This window comes from Lissotriton vulgaris, chromosome 10, assembly GCF_964263255.1.
Source record: "Lissotriton vulgaris chromosome 10, aLisVul1.2, whole genome shotgun sequence".
Classification (NCBI taxonomy): Eukaryota; Metazoa; Chordata; class Amphibia; order Caudata; family Salamandridae; genus Lissotriton; species Lissotriton vulgaris.
The window spans coordinates 470,661,497-470,683,395 of NC_141698.1; the positions used below are offsets into that span (position 1 = coordinate 470,661,497).

At 42.4% G+C, this 21,899-nt stretch overlaps 1 protein-coding gene across 1 annotated transcript in view; it reads right to left on the bottom strand.

The window, feature by feature from the left end:
- LOC147685416 (syntaxin-binding protein 4-like) overlaps positions 1-21,899 on the bottom strand; it is a 1,262,048-nt gene that overhangs the window by 1,012,159 nt on the left and 227,990 nt on the right. The window contains exons 4-5 of the mRNA XM_086939784.1: positions 9,210-9,279; positions 3,940-4,014 (exon numbers count right to left, since the gene is read on the bottom strand). Of these exons, the coding sequence (XP_086795910.1) occupies positions 3,940-4,014; positions 9,210-9,279 (145 nt within the window). The remainder of the gene's footprint in view (positions 1-3,939; positions 4,015-9,209; positions 9,280-21,899) is intronic.

Consider the following 21,899-nt stretch of genomic DNA (forward strand, 5'->3'; position numbering starts at 1 on the left):
TTCATTATCAGTTGTTAAAGTGTTATCTATTAAGTTGTCTATTGGGGGAAGATAATGTAATGTCTTAATGTAAAGATATTCATAGCTGATGTTGTATTTTAAATATGGATGGAATGTAGAACCTTCATGTTGCTAGGCTCATCTGTGGATCTGGTCAGTAGACAGCTGCCTGTCCTGAGAGTTGGATGGGGTCTTTGTTATCTGGAACTTATTAAAGAATACTTCAACTTATCAACTGCCTCCTGCAATCTTTTAATGAGCGATCTTACAATAAGCTTTCGATTAATGTTATGGATAAAGTCTTAAATAAGTATACCCAGCACATTTAGGGGTTTCGGGTTAAATGCACAGCTGATTTATGGTTTTATCACATAACTTTTTACAATAATGATTTTACTCAATCAAACATTGGTAATTTCAAATCCCTATTTCAATTTGCTGATGAATTGTATAATACAAATAGTACTCATGCATGCAAGTCACATTTGGTTATTTGCCGAGATTTTAATGCTAAATTGCAGAATGGGATTACAATTTTCACTCAGTCTGACCCTCAAAATGTTGATAGGTTGCCTTTGGTTCCCTGTGATTCAAGAGGTCAGGAACGTTCTACTTGCATTGGTGCATGAATGGAGAAGCAGGTACCTAAGCTCATCATATTTGTCTTGCGGGTGCTACTCAGGGATCGACTCTTTGTTCCTTTCTCATTGACATTGGAATTATTTGGTTTCTTGGGATACTATAGAAAATTTTCTGGTGATCATAACCCTCGCGCTGCGGTCATTTCCTCGCCGTCTCCAGGTCATTACTGTCCTTTAAAGCATAATTATCATTTATCTTCCACTCGGGCGGTCTTGCACTAGTTTGGAAACTATCTGACACTGATTGAGTTTAAAAGTTACTCGTTCATCAATATTCAGTAACAAACATCTGCTATTCAGCGCCAATGATGGTGCGAGATTACCAGCTTGGGTTATTTCTAAAACACCATACTCACCTGGGCCCATAAAACATTCATACAATAAGCTGGCAATCCTTTGCTGCCGATCAGGTCTTAAACTACCATGAAAATATATATTTACCTGTACACCTTTTAACCAAAAGTTAATAGCTTACCAATACCTTTTGTGAGTAATACATCCCCACATCCCACTACAGAAAGCCACCGTTCAGGAAATCCGTTATTTCGAAATTCAATGGGACAGTCAGTATTAAGATAACTCCAAGCTTTCTCTTTTAAATACTTATGCACATCTAATCCAGATGCCAATGCTGTTTGAATGCCCTCTTTAAAAACGTATTAGACCTCTCAACTAAACCATTAGCTGCAGGAAAATACAGAGGTGTTTTCTCATGTTTAATACAATATTTGTTCAAGAAATCTACCATTTTCTTTGAGTAGAAGTGTGTACCATTATCGGACACTAATTTCCTTGGAAAACCTTTAGTGCAATTTCTTTTCTTCCAAGAATTCAATAACAGAATCAGTAGTAGGAAAAGAAACAAAATCAGACGTAACCCATTTAGAGTGGTAGTCAGTGAGAACAATAAGATATTTCATTTCATTGCAAAGAACATTATAAATATTCTGCTGTAGGAATTTGTGTTGTTTAATGTCTGGTCTCAATAAAATAAAAAAAATTAAAAAAAGCAAAGAACATTATAAGGTCCTAAAAAATCTATAGCTAATTTTTCCCAAGGTTCATTAGGTAACTTATTAACACAGGTTGGAACTTTGCTAGTTTTCCAATGCTTATCAGATAATAAGAACTCAGGGCATCTATTGATATATTGCTCAACACAAGCGTCAACACCAGGCCAACAAAAAAACTTACGTAGCAATTTCTCAGTGCCAGACATACCTGGATGACCAACATGAGCAGCTTTGATCAAAGGTTCAATTAATTTAAATGGTGGAACAAACAAACCATGTCTAGTGATTACATTATTCTCAACACTTAATTCAGAAGAAACCTGCTGAAAAGGTACCAAACACTTTTCTAAGTTTCTAACTGGTGGCCAACCATTGGTAATGTATCTTATGACCTTGTTGAGATCTTCATCCGTATCATAATGTTGAACCCAATATTTCCCAGAAATTACTCCAACAGTGCACTCTGATGCATCAATTGGTGAAACAACACATTCATCATCAGAATACTCAGTATCATCTGTGCTCTCTTTTAGAGGTAAGCGAGAAGAACAATCTGCTCTAAAGTTTGCTCCACCAAATATATGTTTTTAATCTCGAAATTATATTCTTGCATTTTTGAGATGAGCGTGTCTATTCTAAAAGAAGCCAAAGCTGTACCATTTCCACTTATTAAGAAAACTAAAGGCGTGTGATCCGTCAAAAAATCAAAAGAATTACCCTACAGATAAATCTTGAATTTCTTGACCGCCCTTGTAGAAGCAAGGGCTTCCCTTTCAACCGTGCTGTAATTAGATTCAGCTTTACTCAAAGTTTGTGAATTAAAAGCAATGGTACATTCTTTCCCTTTCTGTGACTGAGTAAGAACAGCTCCTAGCCAAACAGAACTTGCATCCACAGTGACCGTACATTTTAAACCACCTGAAAAGGTTGCAAAGCGGGCGCATTTTTGATCATGTCCTTAACATTAATGAAAGCATCTTCATGACATTGCTTTCAAATAAATGTTTCACTTTTACAGGTTAAACATCTCAGGGGCTCAACACATAGAGCATAAGCATGCACAAAATGTGCATAATTTTCACTGAGTCCCAAAAAAGACCTCAGAGAATCCTTTTCCACGGGTGCTGGAGCATTGACAATAGCATCAATTACGTTTTTCTTTGGTTTGATACCTTCACAGGTAATGGAATTACCCAAGCACTCTAATTCTTTCACAAGAAAACTAAATTTTTCTTTAGATACTGTCATACCTTTATCATGTAAAATTTTTAAACCTGTCCCAAAGTAGTGATATCTTCGTCAATACCATTTTCGAAAATCAAGATGTCATCTTGAATGGCTTGCACCCCTTTGAAGCTTCCAAATAATACATCCATCAGTTACTGAAATACGCTAGCTGTGGAAGCTAATCCAAAAGGCAGCCTCATCTACTTGAAAGCGCCAAAGGGAGTGACAAATGTTGTTAAATCTTGTGACCTATCTGACAGAGCAACCTGGTGATACGCTGACTTAAGGTCAATTAGCAAACAATGAGTAACCCTTCCGATTGCCTTTACCATTTCTTGAATAAGTGGCAAAGGATGACAGTCCACAAGGATATTTCTGTTAAATGAGGGTAAGTCTGCACACAGACAAAAATTTCTACTATTTTTTTTGTGCTAAAACAACAGCCAATACCCAATCCGAAGAATCAGTAGGTTTGATAATGTTGTACTTGCACAAACAATCCAAAAGATCTTTTAAATCCTTCCTATCACTAAGTGCTTAAATCCTAACTTTATGCTTAACAGGTCAGCAAAAACTTCTTTGTACTTATTAAGAAGTGCATCCAATTCATGTGAATTACTATTTGTACAAACATCAACTGAAGAAAAGGGCATATCTCCTAAAATCATGGGAGTATCACTTCCTGGTCTGAGCATGATGTCCATTTTATCTAGGTTACCCCATCCTACAATGTTGCACCTTTTTTAGCCATCCTCGTCACCAAAATAAAGTTGTATTTCTAACAACATTAGTATGAAGCGTGGAGTTAGTTGAAGAGAAGTTTATTAAAATTCGAAGTACAAGGGTAAACCCAAGAAGTTAGAAGCACTCCGGTGAAGCCGTAGTGCGGTCGAGTCATCAAGCAGGATTCGCGATGGGACAACAGCTGCACCATTGAGACAGAACATAACATCGCTAGGCATTCCAATTCCGACAGTTAGTTCAAGGGATACAACACCAGCCCTATACAGATGCTCACCCCCCAGTGCCCAACCCATTAAAGGCGTAAGCACTCTCACCTGGCATCATCGTCCCGAGCAATGAGAAGGCGCATGTGACTGGTGGCAGAGGCAGCTCGCAGGATATCCACAGCCCTGTGGAGATGGAGAAAACAAGCAGGTATGTAACTGTTACTGGGCAATCACTTCTGACTCACTAACTCTGCCATTGCTGAGGTTTAGTTATTGAAAGTGGGGCATCGACTTTGAGGTTTTGACACAGGTACACTGTTGTTGAGTCCCTGACAGTATGACACTGATAGGAAGTTACAGTCACTGAGGCATTGGGTGGAGTCACTGAAGCTAGGGTACTGCCTGCACTCACTGTTACCGGGGCACTGGCTAGAAGTCATCAAATGTGGTGCACTAAAGATGAAGTCACTGACTGTGTCAAAGAGGTGAAGTCACTGAGGCTGCATCCATGAGTGGAATGTTACTGGCACTGAGCACTAGGGGGAAGTTACGGTCTTCAGGGCCATGCCGCAGAGTGGCTGACACCTGGACACTGACACACATTAATGAGTCACTTACACTGGGTCTCACAAAAAAACTGGTTACCGTTTATGGGCCTCTTCTATCTGCAGGGCTGTAGACAAAAGGCTCATAAATGGCACTTAAGGGAATACTATGGCACGGAAAGTAAGAAAAACAAGGCCATCCTGTGTTTTTATTCCTTTCTGACACTTGGTCTACTGTTCACTATATTACAGAGAAGGAGAAATTATGAAAATGGTGAAAAAGACAGAGAGAGACAGAGTTCAAAGAAAAAGCAATGGTGGGAGAGAAGAAAGAACCATATGAGACAGAAAGTTAAGAAAGAAATGGTAAGAATGTAATCTATGAGAGAAAAATGGAGAAAGAAAGAATGAAAGAGTAAGGAAGGGTGCATGAAACAAATGGTGAGCAGAAGGAAGTGTCAAGGGAAGGAAGACTGAAAGGAAGGAAGGGTGAATGGAAGAACAAATGAAAGGAAGGATGCAAGGGTGAAATGATAGAAAGGGCATAAGGATGAAAATATGGATTGGTAAAAGGATGGTTCATGAAGGAGTGGAGGGATAGGTGGACACATAGGTGCCCGCACCGATCCAACTCGGTAGCTAGTACCGTTGAGCGGAGGGCGGGACAGGAAGAGCCGGACACTTCCGCTGACACAAGCGGTTAGCCCTCTAGCTCTCCAACAGGAAGGGCTATTTAGGCAATGAGGAGCTGCCGGCTGATCGCGGTAAGGGAGGACGGTGGCAGAGTGTCCCCCGACCCGCTTGGCGCCAGTAAGCACATTTAGAGCGCAAGACTTTGCACTGAAGTGTTTTGGTTGTTGTAACCTGAAATTTTAATATCTGCTGAATTTTAAAATTGATTGCTAATTTTAAAGTCACTTACTTCATTGTTTATTCACGCTCATTCCCGGGGCTACTAGGGGCATCTGGGGCTTATTCGAACTCTGGGAAGTCTGCGCTCGATCTTCCAGCTTGCCCGCCCTTGTCTGACTCGGTAGCTAGTACCGTTGAGCGGAGGGCGGGACAGGAAGAGCCAGACACTTCCGCTGACACGAGCAGTTAGCGCTCTAGCTCTCCAACAGGAAGGGTTATTTAGCCCCCTCGTCACTCTGTGGGCGCAGCAGTCGTGCGCAGGGGAGCGCCTAAGGACGTGCCTAAGACAAGCCAAAGAGAAGCCCGTCTGCTCCCGTCTGCGACCGGATGGGACCAGGGCCCATGGCACTTACATCTGCTGACCAAGGTTGTAATTCCATTATACGGTGAGTTACTCCCCACAAGTACTCTTAGGCTTGCGAACTCCTCTCCAGTTGGGCTGCACAAGGGTGGCGGGCTCTTATCCGGAGGTCCCTTTCTCCTGCCGCCATTGTCAGACTCAGTTCCTGGTCCAATCTGATGATATTGCTGATTTTCATCAGGTATCAACAAGCGGGGTGGGAGTTAATATGCTACTGGTTTGTAAGAATTTGCTTTGCAATATTCGATCGTTGCAAAAGCACTTTACTGAGGTATGGGAACTAATATCATCTGTAGAACCGGACCTATGTTTTCTAACAGAAACATGGATGAAACCCCACTCGGTCCCTGTCATCACCTTGGGCATCCCGAATGGCTATAAAATAGTTAGACTAGATCGCCCCATCAAGATAGGGGGAGGGATAGCTATTGTTCATAAACAGGAAATAGACATTTCTGTTTTAGACGAATATTGTACCCCAGAAATGGAACTACTGATCTTTAAAATTGACATCTCATCCAAGGTCAGCCGGAAAGGGGCGTTGGTATATCGCCCTCCGGGGCCATGGGCCAATTTTTCCATCTCGCTAGTGGAGGCGCTGGCCCCGTATGTCAATGCAGACAGTGACTTCCAGCTTCTTGGGGATTTCAATGTTCACAGTGAACTAAAGGAGTGTAAAGAGGTGCAGTCTTTATTGACCGGTCTGTCTTTACTGGGCCTAAGAGAGGCGAATAGTGGTCCAACGCATCAGGCAGGACATACCTTGGACCTAATTTTGTCCAACTCCCCCATGATTACCTGCCTACCTCCGACTCAGGTTAACTGGACTGATCATTTTATTGTGGAATTCTATATCCCTAATATTTGCATATCACCCTCATGTCCAGTGGCTCTGCCTATTAAAAGGAGACAATGGCATAAAATGACTTGTGAAAATTTCAATGAGAGGTTTGTTGAACCCACCATTACTCCTATGGAGGGCATTGAGGTGGCTCTGACTAAATTTGAAGGAGCAATCACTACTGTAGTAGATATTATTGCCCCCTTAAAAGTGTTCAAACCACGTCCGGCACACAAGCAGGAAGTATGGTTCTCGGAACACTTAAGGTCCTTGAAACAAGTCACCAGAAAATTTGAAAAGACATGGAGATCTTCCCATTTGGATGACGACAAGAACCGGTATTGGAAGGCCCTCACTATATATCATAAAGCAATTCGAGCGACGCGCAAGAATTACATTGCGTCTCAACTCGCAGCTGCTGGTAATGCTCCAAGGGTCTTGCGAGAGCTCTGAGCTAGCATCACAGCAATTGTGTGATGAAATCTCTCAGTTCTTTACTACTAAAGTAGATAGGATATATGAAAAAATCATCAGCTCTGATTTGTCTTTTAGTAGAGATGCAACTCGACCACAAGTCGTGGAAGAATTCTGCTCTGCTACTCATACCCTTGCTGCATTTCCCTCTATTTCTCTAGAAGAGGTAGAATCTTTTATAAATCAGATCAAGAGCGGCTGTCCATCGGACACAATCCCAGCCAGAATAATGCCTGTGGTTGGCAGTGCGTTGGATCCTGGGATCCAGCGACTTGTGAATCTTTCATTGGCTGAAAGCGAGGTCCCTAGGGGTGGAAAAAGGCTCTGGTAAGACCTATTCGGAAAAACTCTACAATCCCATGGACGGATCTGTCCAATCTTAGACCGATATCTCTGCTTCCTTTTCTGGGTAAACTCACAGAAAAACATGTGAACCAACATCTATCAAATTTTATCGACCAAGTAGATGGTCTGGATTTTTCCCAATCCGGCTTTAGGCCGAAGCACAGTACAGAATCAGCACTACTGTCAGTCACGGACGATCTGCATATGTATCAGGACAAGGGTTATTCCGTTATCCTGATACTGTTAGACCTATCGGCAGCGTTCGATACTGTGTCCCATAACATCTTGATTGGACGACTCGCAAACATTGTTCTTGAGAAAAAGGCACTGGCCTGGTTAAGGAGCTTTTTAGCCAACCACACCCAATGTGTCACCATGGGTGCGTTCCGCTCGGTGGAGGTAGAGATCACTAAGGGGGTGCTACAGGGCTCTTGTTTGAGCCCAACTCTTTTTAACATCTATGTGGCCCCCCTAGCAAGAATCATGAGAGCTTTCAGTTTCATCCCAATGTCATACGCGGATGACACCCAGCTCCTTTTCCCCTTTAAGTCTCTAACCGCTGAGGTTAAAACCGCCTTCGCACAAGGCATGAAGGCTGTGGCCCAGTGGATGTCATCAAATTGCCTACAGTGTAATGTAGGGAAGACCGAAGTCATGCTCCTTGGGGAGGCCAAAATCCTATGGATCCCGGACTGGTGGCCACAAGATCTTGGGCCAGTCCTCGACCCTAAACAGGTCGTGAAGAACCTGGGAGTACGTCTGGATCAGGAGCTCTCGCTGAAGCAGCATGGCAACCGCACTGTGGGCTTATACTTCCACGTGATAGGACTCTTACGTAAAGTGTTTCCCCTGCTTCCTGATTCCACCAGGAAAACATTGGAACAGGCTCTAGTCCTTAGCTGCATTGACTACTGCAATGGGCTACTGTTATCGGCGAATGAGGGAGTATTAGCTAAACTCCAAGTGGTGCAGAATACTGCTGCCCGGTTGGTTTTGAACGCTGCCCCTAGATCCACGTCCAAACCTCTTTTGGACTAACTACATTGGCTATCGGTTTGCCAAAGGATTAAGTTTAAGACGTGTTGTCTAATTCACAAAAGTCTAAATGGACTAGGTCCTTCTTATTCGATAGACAGATTTGTACCTTATACTGCTGCTCGCTCCCTCAGGTCCAGTAATCAGCTTCTATTGTGTGTGGCCCGTGCAAAGAAGGCCGGACACGGTAGCAAAGCTCTGTCGGTGGCCGGGCCCACATTATGGAATAAACTCCCCTTAGCTCTCAGGCAATGCTCGGAGCATCTGTTGTTCAGGAAACAGCTTAAAACCTTCTTGTTTCAAAACTAACTCTTTGTAAGTGTACCCCCTGATTGTGCTTGTGGTGTTCTGTAGGGCGCAGAGATACTCCTTCGGGAGTAGATTCGAGCGCGATATAAACCCGCAAAAAAATAAATAAAAGGGGTAATGGATGCCTGTCTGAAAGATGAATATATCGATATGTGGCTGGATTGGGTGGATGGATGATGTCTAGATAGGTTAGAATAGATGATGGATGGAAAGGTGAACAGAAATACAGATGGGTGAGGAATACATGAAAGAGAGAAATGATAGATGGATAGACAGGAGGCTGAGAGAAAAGATGGATGAATAGACAAAAGGTTCAAAGGATGAAGGGAACCATTTAAGGAGGGTTGAGCTCACTTAGTTCACTCGCTTTGTGCTGGTGCCATTAGCGATGTGACTGAAAATGTGGGGTATTTTAATTTTCTGGCGACTCTCTTCCTGCATTGTACATTGCTATAGCTCAGCAGTCTCTTTCTAGACACATTTCTCTGTTAACTGGTTATTTGCTAACAATCATTGCTAAAAACGAAATCCAACGCATTGCCTCCTTGTGACGTACTGCTCATTGGTGGCTCCCAGCAGGCTATCTCCATTTACTTCGAGGATCTGGTCTCCTGGTTGTAGACGCCCTGAAAAAAAACATGCAAATCTCATGAGCAATTCCAGCACACTTTGCATGAGAAAGAAAAGTGCTAAAGGGCGTTCTCTTTTGGGTGAAAAAAGAAGTACATTGACATTCATCTCATAGCTGTGGGAATGCTCTTAAGCACAGAACAAATGAACTAATGACAAAGGAAAAAACTATACACACAAGCACGCTACTGATAACAGAGCAGTAAAGGCAATCAGTCAGTTAGCCAGTCAAAGTTTTTTGTTTCGCTATATTTTTATAGCATATAAAGCACATAGAATATATGCAACATTAAACATTATATAATAAAACAGTAAAGCAAGGCTAATAGATTTGTTACAAAATACAATATGATAAATTATTACATTAAAAACCATCCAGCATAAAAAAGACATGTTAAAAAACATCAATCCATTTCTATAAAATTGATAATAAAAATAGTACATTGAACATGGCTATATTATGTAAAATTACTGTCAGTTTTAGATCTCCTGCTCTTCCAGGAGGACCATAGAAATGACACCAGAGAGTGGCATACAAAGGGATCAACAAGCCTATGAATAAAAAATAACGCTGCCCGGCATTGCCTAAAATTATATGTGAGCAAGTGTGGCAAAAGAAATATTTTTCTTTGCACATTATACAATATACCGAAAAATAAAATATGTAAGTCTCTTTGAGGTGATGTCCCATCACAGCAGCATGAAGACAAATCTCCTACAGAATAAACATTACTGAGATAGCCCAAAATCAGCAGTAAATAGTTTAGGCGAAACCTCACTAAAATGAACCGATGCTGGAAGTTCGGCACTGTAGCTAGGTATCAGTGCATATCCTGTCTGAAGGGACATTTGATATTGCTTCACAGAAGATGTCATACAATTGGCCTCCCTTCTCTCTCTCTCTTGCAGCATTGAATAAGAAAATGTCCTTACTTCTAGAGCTTGGAAATTAATGTACAGCAGTGTGGTTTCTCGTAAATTTCCAGTAAGCCCAAAAGACCTCAATGAACATTTTACATATTGCAACCACCTGATTTTATTTGCAAAGTCCAGGTCTAAGCAATACCTCAAAATGCTGTGGTTCAGGTTGACCTTCTCCCTTCTCTAAATTGACTCCTCGGTAAGATGGGTGCTAAAGGAACGATATCAAAAAGAAATGGGACGACAAGTTCAGCATGGCAATTAAAATTAGGGGAACTACGAGGGAGAGCTAACAATCTTTTATAAATACCATCCTCTATGTCCTGCAATGAGCCTATTTCCGCCATTCCCCAAACTCCTGCCCCACAGATGGCAATGGAGATAGCTTTAGTCTGACATACTTTTTTCTATTTCCAGGATGGGTTTGGTCCTGAGTTCTTAATAAAGTGAAAAATGGCTGTTATGCTTTTTTCTAACACAGGACTCTGTTAGCTACAATGTGATTCCAAATGTGCTTTTCATAAAAGAGAATCCTTAGATAAGATAATGTGTGCACCACCTCCAGCCTTCGTGTGTCTTCGTGTGTGGCTGTTACTTCACTTTATTTAATGTGTCACTTGCGCTGTTCACCTTCTACAGGAGCACATTTGTGTACATCAATGTTTGGGCTACACTTGCATACAATATATTTTAGTGGTGATACACCTACAACTGCTTAACCCCTTCCATGCTCATGACGAGCTCAGCTCGTCATGAGGCACGGTTGAGCTGTGAACAATGGGAAAGAGTCAAAGTCCGCACCGGAGGGGAAAACCCTTAGCAGCCAAGGTGTTAAACACAGAACAATTCACTTGTTTCTGCTTAATTACTGAGGTACCCTTTCTCTCCATTGCGCTACAATTGACTTGTTTTCTTTATGTATTTGTGTACACAAGGATTACCAGTTGAGACATTGTTGTATTGTTGCATATATCCACCCAGGTCTCAACTGGGTTTAAGGGTTACCTCCTGTTTTGTTTTCATGTTACATTGAGAAACCGCTGGGTTACAAGAGTTTGCTCCAGACTCAAGTAATTTATTTGACATGTTAAATGCAACTAAACTGCACATTATGTCCTCCAGGGAAACCTCTAATTATTCAGATGACAACATCAACCAAATGTTGAGTGACTCCTCTCTTCTCTCCCATTCCTCCACTACCCTCCCTATAGCACCCAATACCTCACGGGTTCTAATAGACAAACTTGAAAACCTCAAGAAAAAACAGATTCGTACTAATCTCCATGCACACATGCTAACTGAATACTTAAAATCAGATGTGATTCCCCTAGGGTTCCAAATCCGTAACACAGCAGCTATATTTACACAAGATCCTACATTTCAGACAGGCTTTAGTCACCTGGCGACAACCTGTTCCAGAGACTGGATGGTCCTAGGTAGTGATACTGCCATCCAGCACAGCCAAAATGAGCTTGAAGAAATTGCTGAATTAGAGAAACTCATTCTAGAAGATTCCACTATCACAGATGCCAAGAACCTTCTTGACAAAATCAACAGTACCACTGCCACTTTTAACACCATCAAACAAAATAAGAAAATAAACAAAATACAAAAAGACATCAAGAGCTATAACAAAGAGAAAACTTCCCCTTACTTACCTGATCAATTCTACAACACTCCTTACCAGCAACCTAGAACTAGGAACTGGGCTAGATATAGGAACAATCGAGCTATCACCTTTTCAGATTCCTCCATTGAACACTCAAACCCTGGGGAGGGCTCCAGCCTAGATAAGAATCAAAATAGACCTCCACCACCTCCACTCCTACCTACTGCTTTTTTAGGAGGAGGGAGCAGCAGATGCGGCAGAAGGAGAACCAGACTGGATTATCAGTACCAATATGCGGGCGAACGTCAGACCTGCTGTAAATTTTACCAATGGGGACCCCCGCAGTAACGATACATGACGCAGCCATGATTTCTTCTCCCACCATTACACCCAATACGTCCCATCAGACTAAACCTCACACCTTTCCTATTTTTATCCTTTCCAAACATACCCTATCATCCGAGGAAATCTCTCTCCTCAATAAGGGTCTCTCCTTTGTACCTTTGATAGCAGTAGCTTCTTCAATCTTAAGGAATACTTACTACTTTTCTTCAGATGCACTAGATTAAAACAATTATTTTCTGATACACCTTCAAGGGATAATTTTATCCAATCTCCCTTCCCCTTTCCTTCCACCTTTCTACCCCCAACTGCCTCAATGTCCCCTGAAATACTTACCTGAACGGCTTGTACTTCACGAAAAAATGGAAATACAACACCAATCTGAGCTTGTCCCTTACAATCTTCCCCTGGGTGAAAGACTTGCTCTGAATAGCCTTCGAGACAACCCCCACATCATTATAAAACCGACCAACAAAAGTGGAGGTATCGTAATCATGGATATCGATAAGTATGACGCAGAAATTGTGAAACAACTTTCCAATGAGGTCAACTATCGTGCCCTCTCCTCTGATCTACTGCAAAACATCAGTAATCAAATACAAGAGGTTACTAACCAGGCCTTACTTTTAGACAATATATCTATCTCAATCACCCAAACCTCGGACACCAGTCATTTATGTTCTTCCTGAAAATTGACAAAAATGCTACAGATCCCCCTGGTCTCCCGATCGTATCAGGTTGTGGATCTATTCTGGAACTCCTAGGTAAATACATAGATGTCATCTTAAAGGAAATTGTACCCCTTACCGATACTTTCATATGAGGCAGTACCGACCTTATCAACTTGATTGAAGATAGACATTTTTTAATGCTGCGACTGATCTGATGGGTGCCTTAGAAATCGAGTCGCTCTATTTGAACATCCCACATGACGAGTGCTTACAAATCATTCAGAATCTACTCGATAATCGTCCTAAACCCGTTTGCATCTTCACTTTCCATGGGTGCTTATTTCGCTCTGAATTTTACAGCTCTCTACGTACATAATTTGGAAACTACACATATCCTTACCCATACAAACCTTTTCTTCAATCAAGTTGGCTTCTGGTGGAGATATATCGACAACATCCTCTTGTTTTGGCAGGACACAGCCAATAATCTGCCTTTCTTTATCCATTGGCTCAACAACTGCCAGCCCCAGCTTAAATTTACGACCGATTCTAGGACAAATGATCTTCCTTTCTTGGACCTCACCCTTCACGCTGAGAAAGGTGTTTTTTGGCACCTCATTAATCCATAAGCCCACGGAACGCAACACACTTTTACTTTATACAAGCTACCGTCCATGCGGCTTCCACGATGGTCTCCCATAAGGTCAGTTTCTTCGCATCAGAAGAAACTGCAAATTGAAAAAGGATTATTTTCGTGAGGCGGCAATAATATTTGAGAAACTTACAAATTGTGGCTACCCGTGGTGCCTGTAAACGTGCATGGTATTGCCACAGAGAAATTCTTTTATCACCAAGAGAAAAATGGGTGAGTACATGCATCCCGTTTGTCTTTACCTACAGCCCCATAAGTAATAAAGTCAACTAAATCATAAAAAGGAACTGGGATATCCTTTGTACAAATACCATCTTTCAACAACCCCACTTTTCCGGAACAACCTATCTGACTAACTGGTACAAGCCATGACATGGCCTGTGGAAACCAAAAACACCACATCCATTACCTTGGCATTGGGGTCTACCCCCTATAGTTGGACACTATAGGTGCCCAAATTGAATGGTCTGCCCCCTTACTATCATAACAAAATAATTCAACTTCAAGGACCGTACTTATCAACTAAAGCAATTTTCTAACTGCTGCGTTACTAATGTAATTTATGCCATCCGTTGCCCATGCGGCTTAATAAAGATTGGCCAAACTACCCAAATGATCAAGCACAGATTATACAACACAAGAGTCGCAACAGATGTAAAGTCAACACTGCCTCCTTAGTCTCACATTACATGGAAAAGAGGCACTTGGAAACTGAGTAATTTTCGCGGGTCATTGATCAACCCACTTTGCATTTGCGTGGTGGCAACCTACAACTGCTTTTGAATAAATGTGAATGTAGGTGGATTGCACATTGCGACTCAGTTATTCATGGATTGAACACACTGGAGGAATGAAATACCACCATCGACATCCACTGAGTCACTTCCCCTCTTTATCTGTCTCAGCTTTCCATGGTTCAAAAATACTAAGACACATAAGTCCAGAGCCAATGTACATTTCACTACATCATTTGCCTCAGTGATAAAAACGGGACCCTTGTTCTGGTGCAACATTCCACCCACCTAAGATTTCTCTATCAGGTTCCAACTCGGTCCCTCCTTGCCTCTACACAATGATGATGATACGATATATATGACTAGAGATAATAGACCATTAGCTGTATTTTTTTCCTTAATTGTCACAAAATGTATATCATTATAGAAACTTATTATTTTCATTGTATATAATATTGTATATCTAGTTCTTTTTTGTTATGGAAAAGGTTTGGAATTTCTTCGGTCAGCATGCATATATTAGTGTGGATGAAGTCAGTATGTTTTTGTAAAACACTTCACTTGTCCATATGAATCAAAAGATTTTCTTTTCTTTTTTTTAACCCTCACCTTTCTCTACCTTTCTCCTGCCCCTTCACTCTCCTCAGTTCATCCCACGCAAGCTTCACTCCTGAGGCGAGTCGGATCCTCTCTCAGAGCTTTAATATAATTGTTGGATCTTCCGAAACAAGGTCTGAATCTGTCACTTCATTCCCGATCTCTCATTTCCCATCCCGGGTGGTCTCACCTAACCACCCTTTCCCCTACCTTTCCTTCCAAGCTGTGGTCCTGCTTCGCTCAGCTTCCTTGCTCTGGTATTTACAGCGCCTACCCCAGGGTTCCTCCCCAGAACCTTCGTAGGCGCCTACCAGCATCCGCATGTGCCTCCGTTTATGCACATGCCCTGGTTTGGACATGGTAAGCTCTAATTGCTAGACCCTTCATCTCCTTATTTTTGTTTTTAAACTTGCTGATGGAACCTAACGACCCTCTCTGGGCTCCATCCATCAGCCTCACTGTACAGCGTGGCAATTACTTTCATTCCCCCGCGTATCTGACCATATACCAACAACCACAATCCTTGACTGTTTTATCCTGTCTACAAGCTTTACCCACTACCACCACTACAGGTAGAAGCAGTAGTTTAACTCCATGTTCATCTTCCCATTCACGTGTTTTCCCCATTCTTATTCTTTCCCCTTTTATTCTTCTATACAGCACTGACCGATTCTCTGTACCAGTTCCTGATGATGACCTGACTTTCTTACAGGTTGAAACACCATCGACCATTCAACGCATCCTTGGGCATACTTTTGGTTTCTTAAAAACAGTTAAACTTTTTAGGAATGATCTATTTACTGTTTTGTAACCATTCCTCAAATAAAAATTTTTTGCACCGTTTTTCGCTGTTACTTCACTTTATTTTATTTGTCACCCTCTACACAAGCATGTTTGTGTACACCAATGTTTGGGTTACACTTGCATACAATGTAATTTAGGGCTGATATACCAACACTGTTTAAATACAGACCAATTTAATTGTTTCTTCTTAAATATTGTGGTCTCCCTTTTTCTCCTTTGCGCTACAATTTACTTGTTTTCTTTATGTATTTGTCTACTACATGATTACCAGTTGAGACATTGTTGCATTGTTACATATATCCACCGGGTCTCGACTGGGTTTAAGGGTTACCTCCTGTTTTGTTTTTATGTGGAATACTGGCAGTTTCTTTGGGTGACCCTCTGCCACAAGTACAAAAGGTTTTGCTTCAATAACTCGAAGATCCACGTTTTTCATAAAACCCGTCTATGCCTCAATAAGTGTCTGCGGTGCCTTCCCAGTTCTGCGGATTAACACAGCATCGTCTACATATAAAAGTATTGGCAGGGGAATGGAATTAATATAAGGGACATTAGAAGTAGATCCAATTAGTCCGGCCTCCACCTCATTAGTATAAATTGAGAACTAAAACAGGGCGAGTATGCATCTCTGTCTGGTGCCCCTCTGAATCTTGAAGGGCCTTGTACATTCCCCATCCCTTTTGTACCAAACACAGGCAGACGCCTGTGAATATACCTGATATATAAAGGTTATTATAGTCTCGTTAATGCCCAAGGCTTCCATACCAGACCATAGCTTAGAGTGTGTGACACAGCTGAAAGATCCATAAAGGCCCATATATATTTGGCCATTCTTGACGGCAGTGTATTTAGTGATTATCAGACTCAAATTAAGACATTGGACTATGGTCCCTTCCCCTTTTTTAAAGCTATACTGTGTTGTTATCAAAACATTCTATTGCCTGGCCCATTCCTCTAGCCTAATTAATAATAGACGCCCGTTAATTTTGCTGTACGGTTTATCAATGAGATGGGTCTAAATTGAGAGGTAAAGCCTTATCTCCTTTTTTATGTACGGGGATTATTATTGTTTTTTTCCTAAATTCTGGGGGTCCCATCTTCCCTATAACATTAAATATATTGGTCAATAATGGCGCCCACAGATCTTGGTGCTCTAAAAAGATTTCTATGGGAGCCCCATCTGGGCGTGGGGCCTTTGCAGAGCTACACAGAGTCATTCCACGCCTCACCTCTGCCAGTTCAAAAGCTAAGCTGCCCCTTAATTCAACCTGCTGTAAGCTGTTTGGGGGGACAGCGTCCTCACCAGATACTCCAAATGTTTTCATAAAGTGAGCCACCCAAGCTTCCTCTTCAACCTGTCGGTCTAAGGTCAGATCACTTTCATTTTTGAGGAAGGGGGCATTTATCACTTTCCCCAAATTCTAACTATTTCTCTCAACTGCTGCTTATTGCAAACTCTGCCATGCTTTCTCCTGCAGACACCTTATACTAGCACTCCATGCTTCTTTATATTGTATCCACATACTCTTCACTAGACCCTTTATGGTGCCATGGTCACAATGAAGAGACAGGAGACGTGCAGTGCTTAAGTCTTGAGTTTATTGGCCACAGTGTCCGCCGTCCGGCAGCAACTGACACAAGAAGAACATCACCAGAACTTCAAACCCCACAACACATTCAAGTGCAGTTCTGGAATATGTAAGAAAAGACATCACCATTCATCCCACTCCATACAGACAGCATTCCTGGTGACAACGTCCACTCTCGCAGTTGCTTTGAACTTTGATCTCCTTTTCACAACATGAGAAGGATCTTTCATGCATACCCAATTGCCTACAAGTAAGTCTGACCGAGTGGGTTGGACCCTGTGCACTGCATCAAACTAATTTTTCATTTTGGGTTGAAACTTATCAAATCTGAGTCTTACGATTTTATCTACACAAAGTATCTGGTCACTTTATCACTTTTGATTTGACACTCCCTCATAGATGAAGGACATGACCTAAAGGCAGGCACACACCCCTGCATGATTTCAAAAGGATACAGACCAGAAACAGTGTTGGGACAAGACCTGTGCAACCACAACATGTTCTCCACAGCTTGGCACAAATCCACATTGTTCTGCCGAACCCACTGTATGCATTCAACCAGGGCAAGGTTAATTTCTTCTATGAGCCCGTTGGCCTCGGGTCATGCAGAGCAATGTGTTTGTGTCTTATGGCATTGCTGACCAGAAAATCCTTCATTTCCCTCGATACAAACTGGACTTCGTTATCGGAGACAATTTGTTTCGGACACCATTCTAAAAAAAAACAGATTCTTGAGACATTTGACAACAGCGGAAGTGTTGGGTTCCTCCACAAAAGTAACCTCACACCATTTGCTACAGTAGTCTAAAACCACAATGGCGAATTTGAATTTGTGTGGCAATCACTGAAACGGCCGATTAAGTCAATAGCTAGTTTTGACCACACACACCCAGGCAGACTAACAGGTTGGGGAGGGACGGCTTCAGTTTTTAGACCTTTTATCGCTGGTGGCACACATGAAGCATGCAACGAATGCTGGCTATGATAGCAGCATCCAGGGCAGGCCACCAATAACTGTCTCTAATCTTCCTCTTGCTGATGGTCTGACCTAAATGGCCTTTGTGACCACACAGAATGATACGATCTCTCAGACCAACTGGGGGCACAGGCTTGTCACCCTGTTCCAGAATCCCTATTTTCTCGTTGGAAAGTTCATCAGCAACCTTGAAGTAAGCCCACAAACCATAGGGTAAAGCTTTCTTTTTGGGCCAACCCCCAATAACAAATTTCCTGACACATTCGAGTTCCTCATCTTTCGCGGATTCATCAACCCACTCCTAATCTGTGAAAGAGGTATCATGACAAAGATCAATACTAGCAATTAAACACTTTTCATCATCTTCCTTAACATTCACGGGATAAACAGAGATGCTAAGAGGACAGCGAGATAGATAGTCCGCCCTTGTGTTCTTCTCACCTGGGATGTATTCTACAATGAAGTTATACTGCAAAAGTTTTTTACTTAATCTGGTCTACCTTAGTGTATGATCTTTAATTTTCTTAAATAGAAGAAACCAGGAGCTTTTTTAACCAGGTCCTGCACATATACTCCTAGATAAGATATGAAAAATGTCAATATGCATTTCCTAATTCTGAAGGAGTATTCAAGTCTGTTATAGACTGCCCTCACACACCCTGGAGGATATCATGCTTCATAACTGGGCCCGCTCCTCGTCGGGCCAGCGCTGCAATGCCCGACGGGCACCCGCAAAGGGGCTCTTTAGCGGAGATTTTATTTTTATGAAGTGTGAGGGTATGTGGGCAAGGTAGTGTGGTGAGTGTGCAGTGTTGTTTAAAATAGGTCTAGTACTGCCCTTGTCATTAACTTTATTCTGTTTGTGCACTAACCGAGCAAAAAACTGTGAGCCCTGCCTGGAAACAATGATCCTGCAGTGTCTATCTGGTGCAAATGGTCGACATGATCCTTGCCTAAAAAAGCCCCCAGCTGGTCTGGTGGCAATTCATCAGGACCTTGGTAAAAAGGAGAAGGTGATCTCTGCTCTTACACTACCAGAGATGTCGAGGGACCGAAGCAAGGGTAGGACAAAAGATAGTTGCCACCCTACCCTATGGTACGAGCAGCAAAGTGCTCTGCTGACACACCCCAGTCATCTCCAATGTCAGAGTACAAGGGTCTCAGACTCCAGGCCAATCAACCAGGTAAAAAACAGCAACACTGGTTACATTGTGACATCCAGAACCAGCATTGCGGTAGTGTAAGAGTCCGGCGCCGGCCCCAAGAGGAGCCGGCCCAATGATGAAGCATGATGTCCTCCATGGTGTGTGAGGGCACCCTATAACAGACCTGAACACTCCTTCACAATTAGGAACTGCACATTGACATTTTTAATGTATAATCTTTAATGACAGTACCCCCAAGAATGCTGACGAAAGGTTTGTGGTCAGTCCTGAAAGTGAACTTTCACCCCCAAATGAAACATTTGAAGCATTCTACTGCCCAACAACAATACAAAAGCTCTTTTTCAATGACAGAAAATAAACGTTCTTGTTTACGCTCAAATATCTGGATGCAAAACCAACAGTCAATTCGGATGAACCCTTCTGATGAGCAATGGTGGCACCTAAGCCGTTATTGCTGGCATCTACTGTGATAATACATTCTTTGAAAGGGTCAAAAGGTGCTAGGACACATGCTGAGACAATGTTGTTCTTCAATGCCTGAAACTCGTCCCAGCACGAATACCCACACTCAAATGTGTTTTTTTTAAGAGTTCTTTTAAATGGATAACTTTTGCTGAAAATTTTTAATGAACTTCAAGTAGAATTCCTAGGAACGACGCCATATGTTTTTTACTTTTGGGAGTAGGTGCCTTAGTGATTGCTTTGACTAACCCAGGCCTTTGCTAAACGCCCTTCTAAGACATTATGTGTCCCAAATACTCAATGTTTTTCTTGGCAAACACTAATTTTTTAAGGTTGCCAACAACCCCGAACTTTTGCAGACTCTCCAACACAGCATGCATGCGTCTATCGTGACTGGTAATATGTTCACCAGCGACAAGTATATCATCCTGGAATGTTATAACCCCATCAATCCCTTTTAAAACATTCTCAAGCACACACATTGAGGACAGACGCTGCTGACGCCAAACCAAAAGGTTCCTCCTGAATTAAAATATGCCGACTGGCGACACAAAAGCTTTGAGGTGAAGTTAAGATTCATCATGCTCAGCCTAATGGTAGGCGGAAGCCAGATCAATCTTTGACAAAAAAATTGCCCCGGCAAAAGTGCTGATGATGTCATCAATGCGGGGCAGGGGATGTGAATCTACCCAAATGACTTTGTCGAGGCTTCCTAAGGTCTATGCAGACCCTCAATTGGCCATTCTTTTGCCTTGCAATGACCAAGGGGGATAACCACGAAGATAACTCAATCGGTTCAATCACACCATCCGCACACATTTTTTTAGGTATCTCAGCTAACTCCACATGAACACCAAATGGTACATTTCTTAGCATGTGACTAGGGTGACATCACTTTGGACCTTTATCCTGTTCTTGAATCCTTCGATTTTGCCTAACTTGTCACGCAAAATCCAAACAAACCAGTCCACTTGGTGCTGGGATCAGTTGCATCAAGAACAAAATCAGTGGGTATTCCATCGCTGAATTGAATTGAATTGAATTGAAAAGGAATTTGGCCAGCGCGGCTTTGTCCGTAGGCGTCAAGGCGCTAATGATGGTATAGGCTGTGCAGTAGAGGGAAGGAATTTACAGATAAGTCTCCCTGAAGAACCAAGTCTTCAGGGCCTTTCGAAAGAGAGAGTAAGCCGAATAACCTTTAATATCCGCCGGAAGGGTATTCCAGATCTTGGGGACAAGGGAGTGGAAAGACCTCCCCCCATCTGGCTTTATAGGTTCAGGGGATCACCCAAAAAATTTTGTTGGCAGATCGAAGTGCCCTACCAGGGGTATAGGGTATTAGCAAGGATTTGAGATCTTCCAAACCACCGGCATACAAGGCACGGTGGGTAAGACAAAGAGCCTTGAACTCTATCCTGGCCTGCATAGGGAGCCAATGAAGGTCCCTCCTAATGGAGGTTGCTGATGAAAGTCTGGGGGCGTCAGCGACGAACCGAGCAGCTGCATTTTGTACCAATGGCAGGCGTTGTACCTGCTGTTTATTGATACCCAAGTACAGTGCATTACAATAATCTAACCTAGAGGAGATTAGTGCTACTCTAACAGTTTTCCGGGCCTCAGGTGAAAGATAGTGCACCAACTTCCTCAGGGTTCTAAGGGCTCGACAACAGGTGGAGATCGTCCTCTGACCTGTTTGTCGAAAGAGAGTTTATTGTCGAAAATGACACCCAGATTTCGAGCAGACTGGGAAGGCTTAGGACAAACCCCCGGAGCGGGAGGCCACCAATCAATTGACCATATCTCTTCCTTGTCTCCGAAGATCAACACCTCTGTTTTTTCCCCATTTAAATTGAGGAAATTCCTCACCACCCAGCCAGCAACTGCTTCCATGCAGTTTCTGAAATTCCGGGCTGTGATGTCGGCGGAGTGTGAGAGGGAGACCATGATCTGGGTATCATCGGCATAGGATAAAACTTCCAGCCCAAAAGATCTTACAAGTCTGGCGAGCGGTGTTACATAAATGTTAAAAAGTGTGGGGCTCAGGGATGACCCCTGAGGGACCCCACACTGCACCGCTTTTGCTGGTGAGAGAA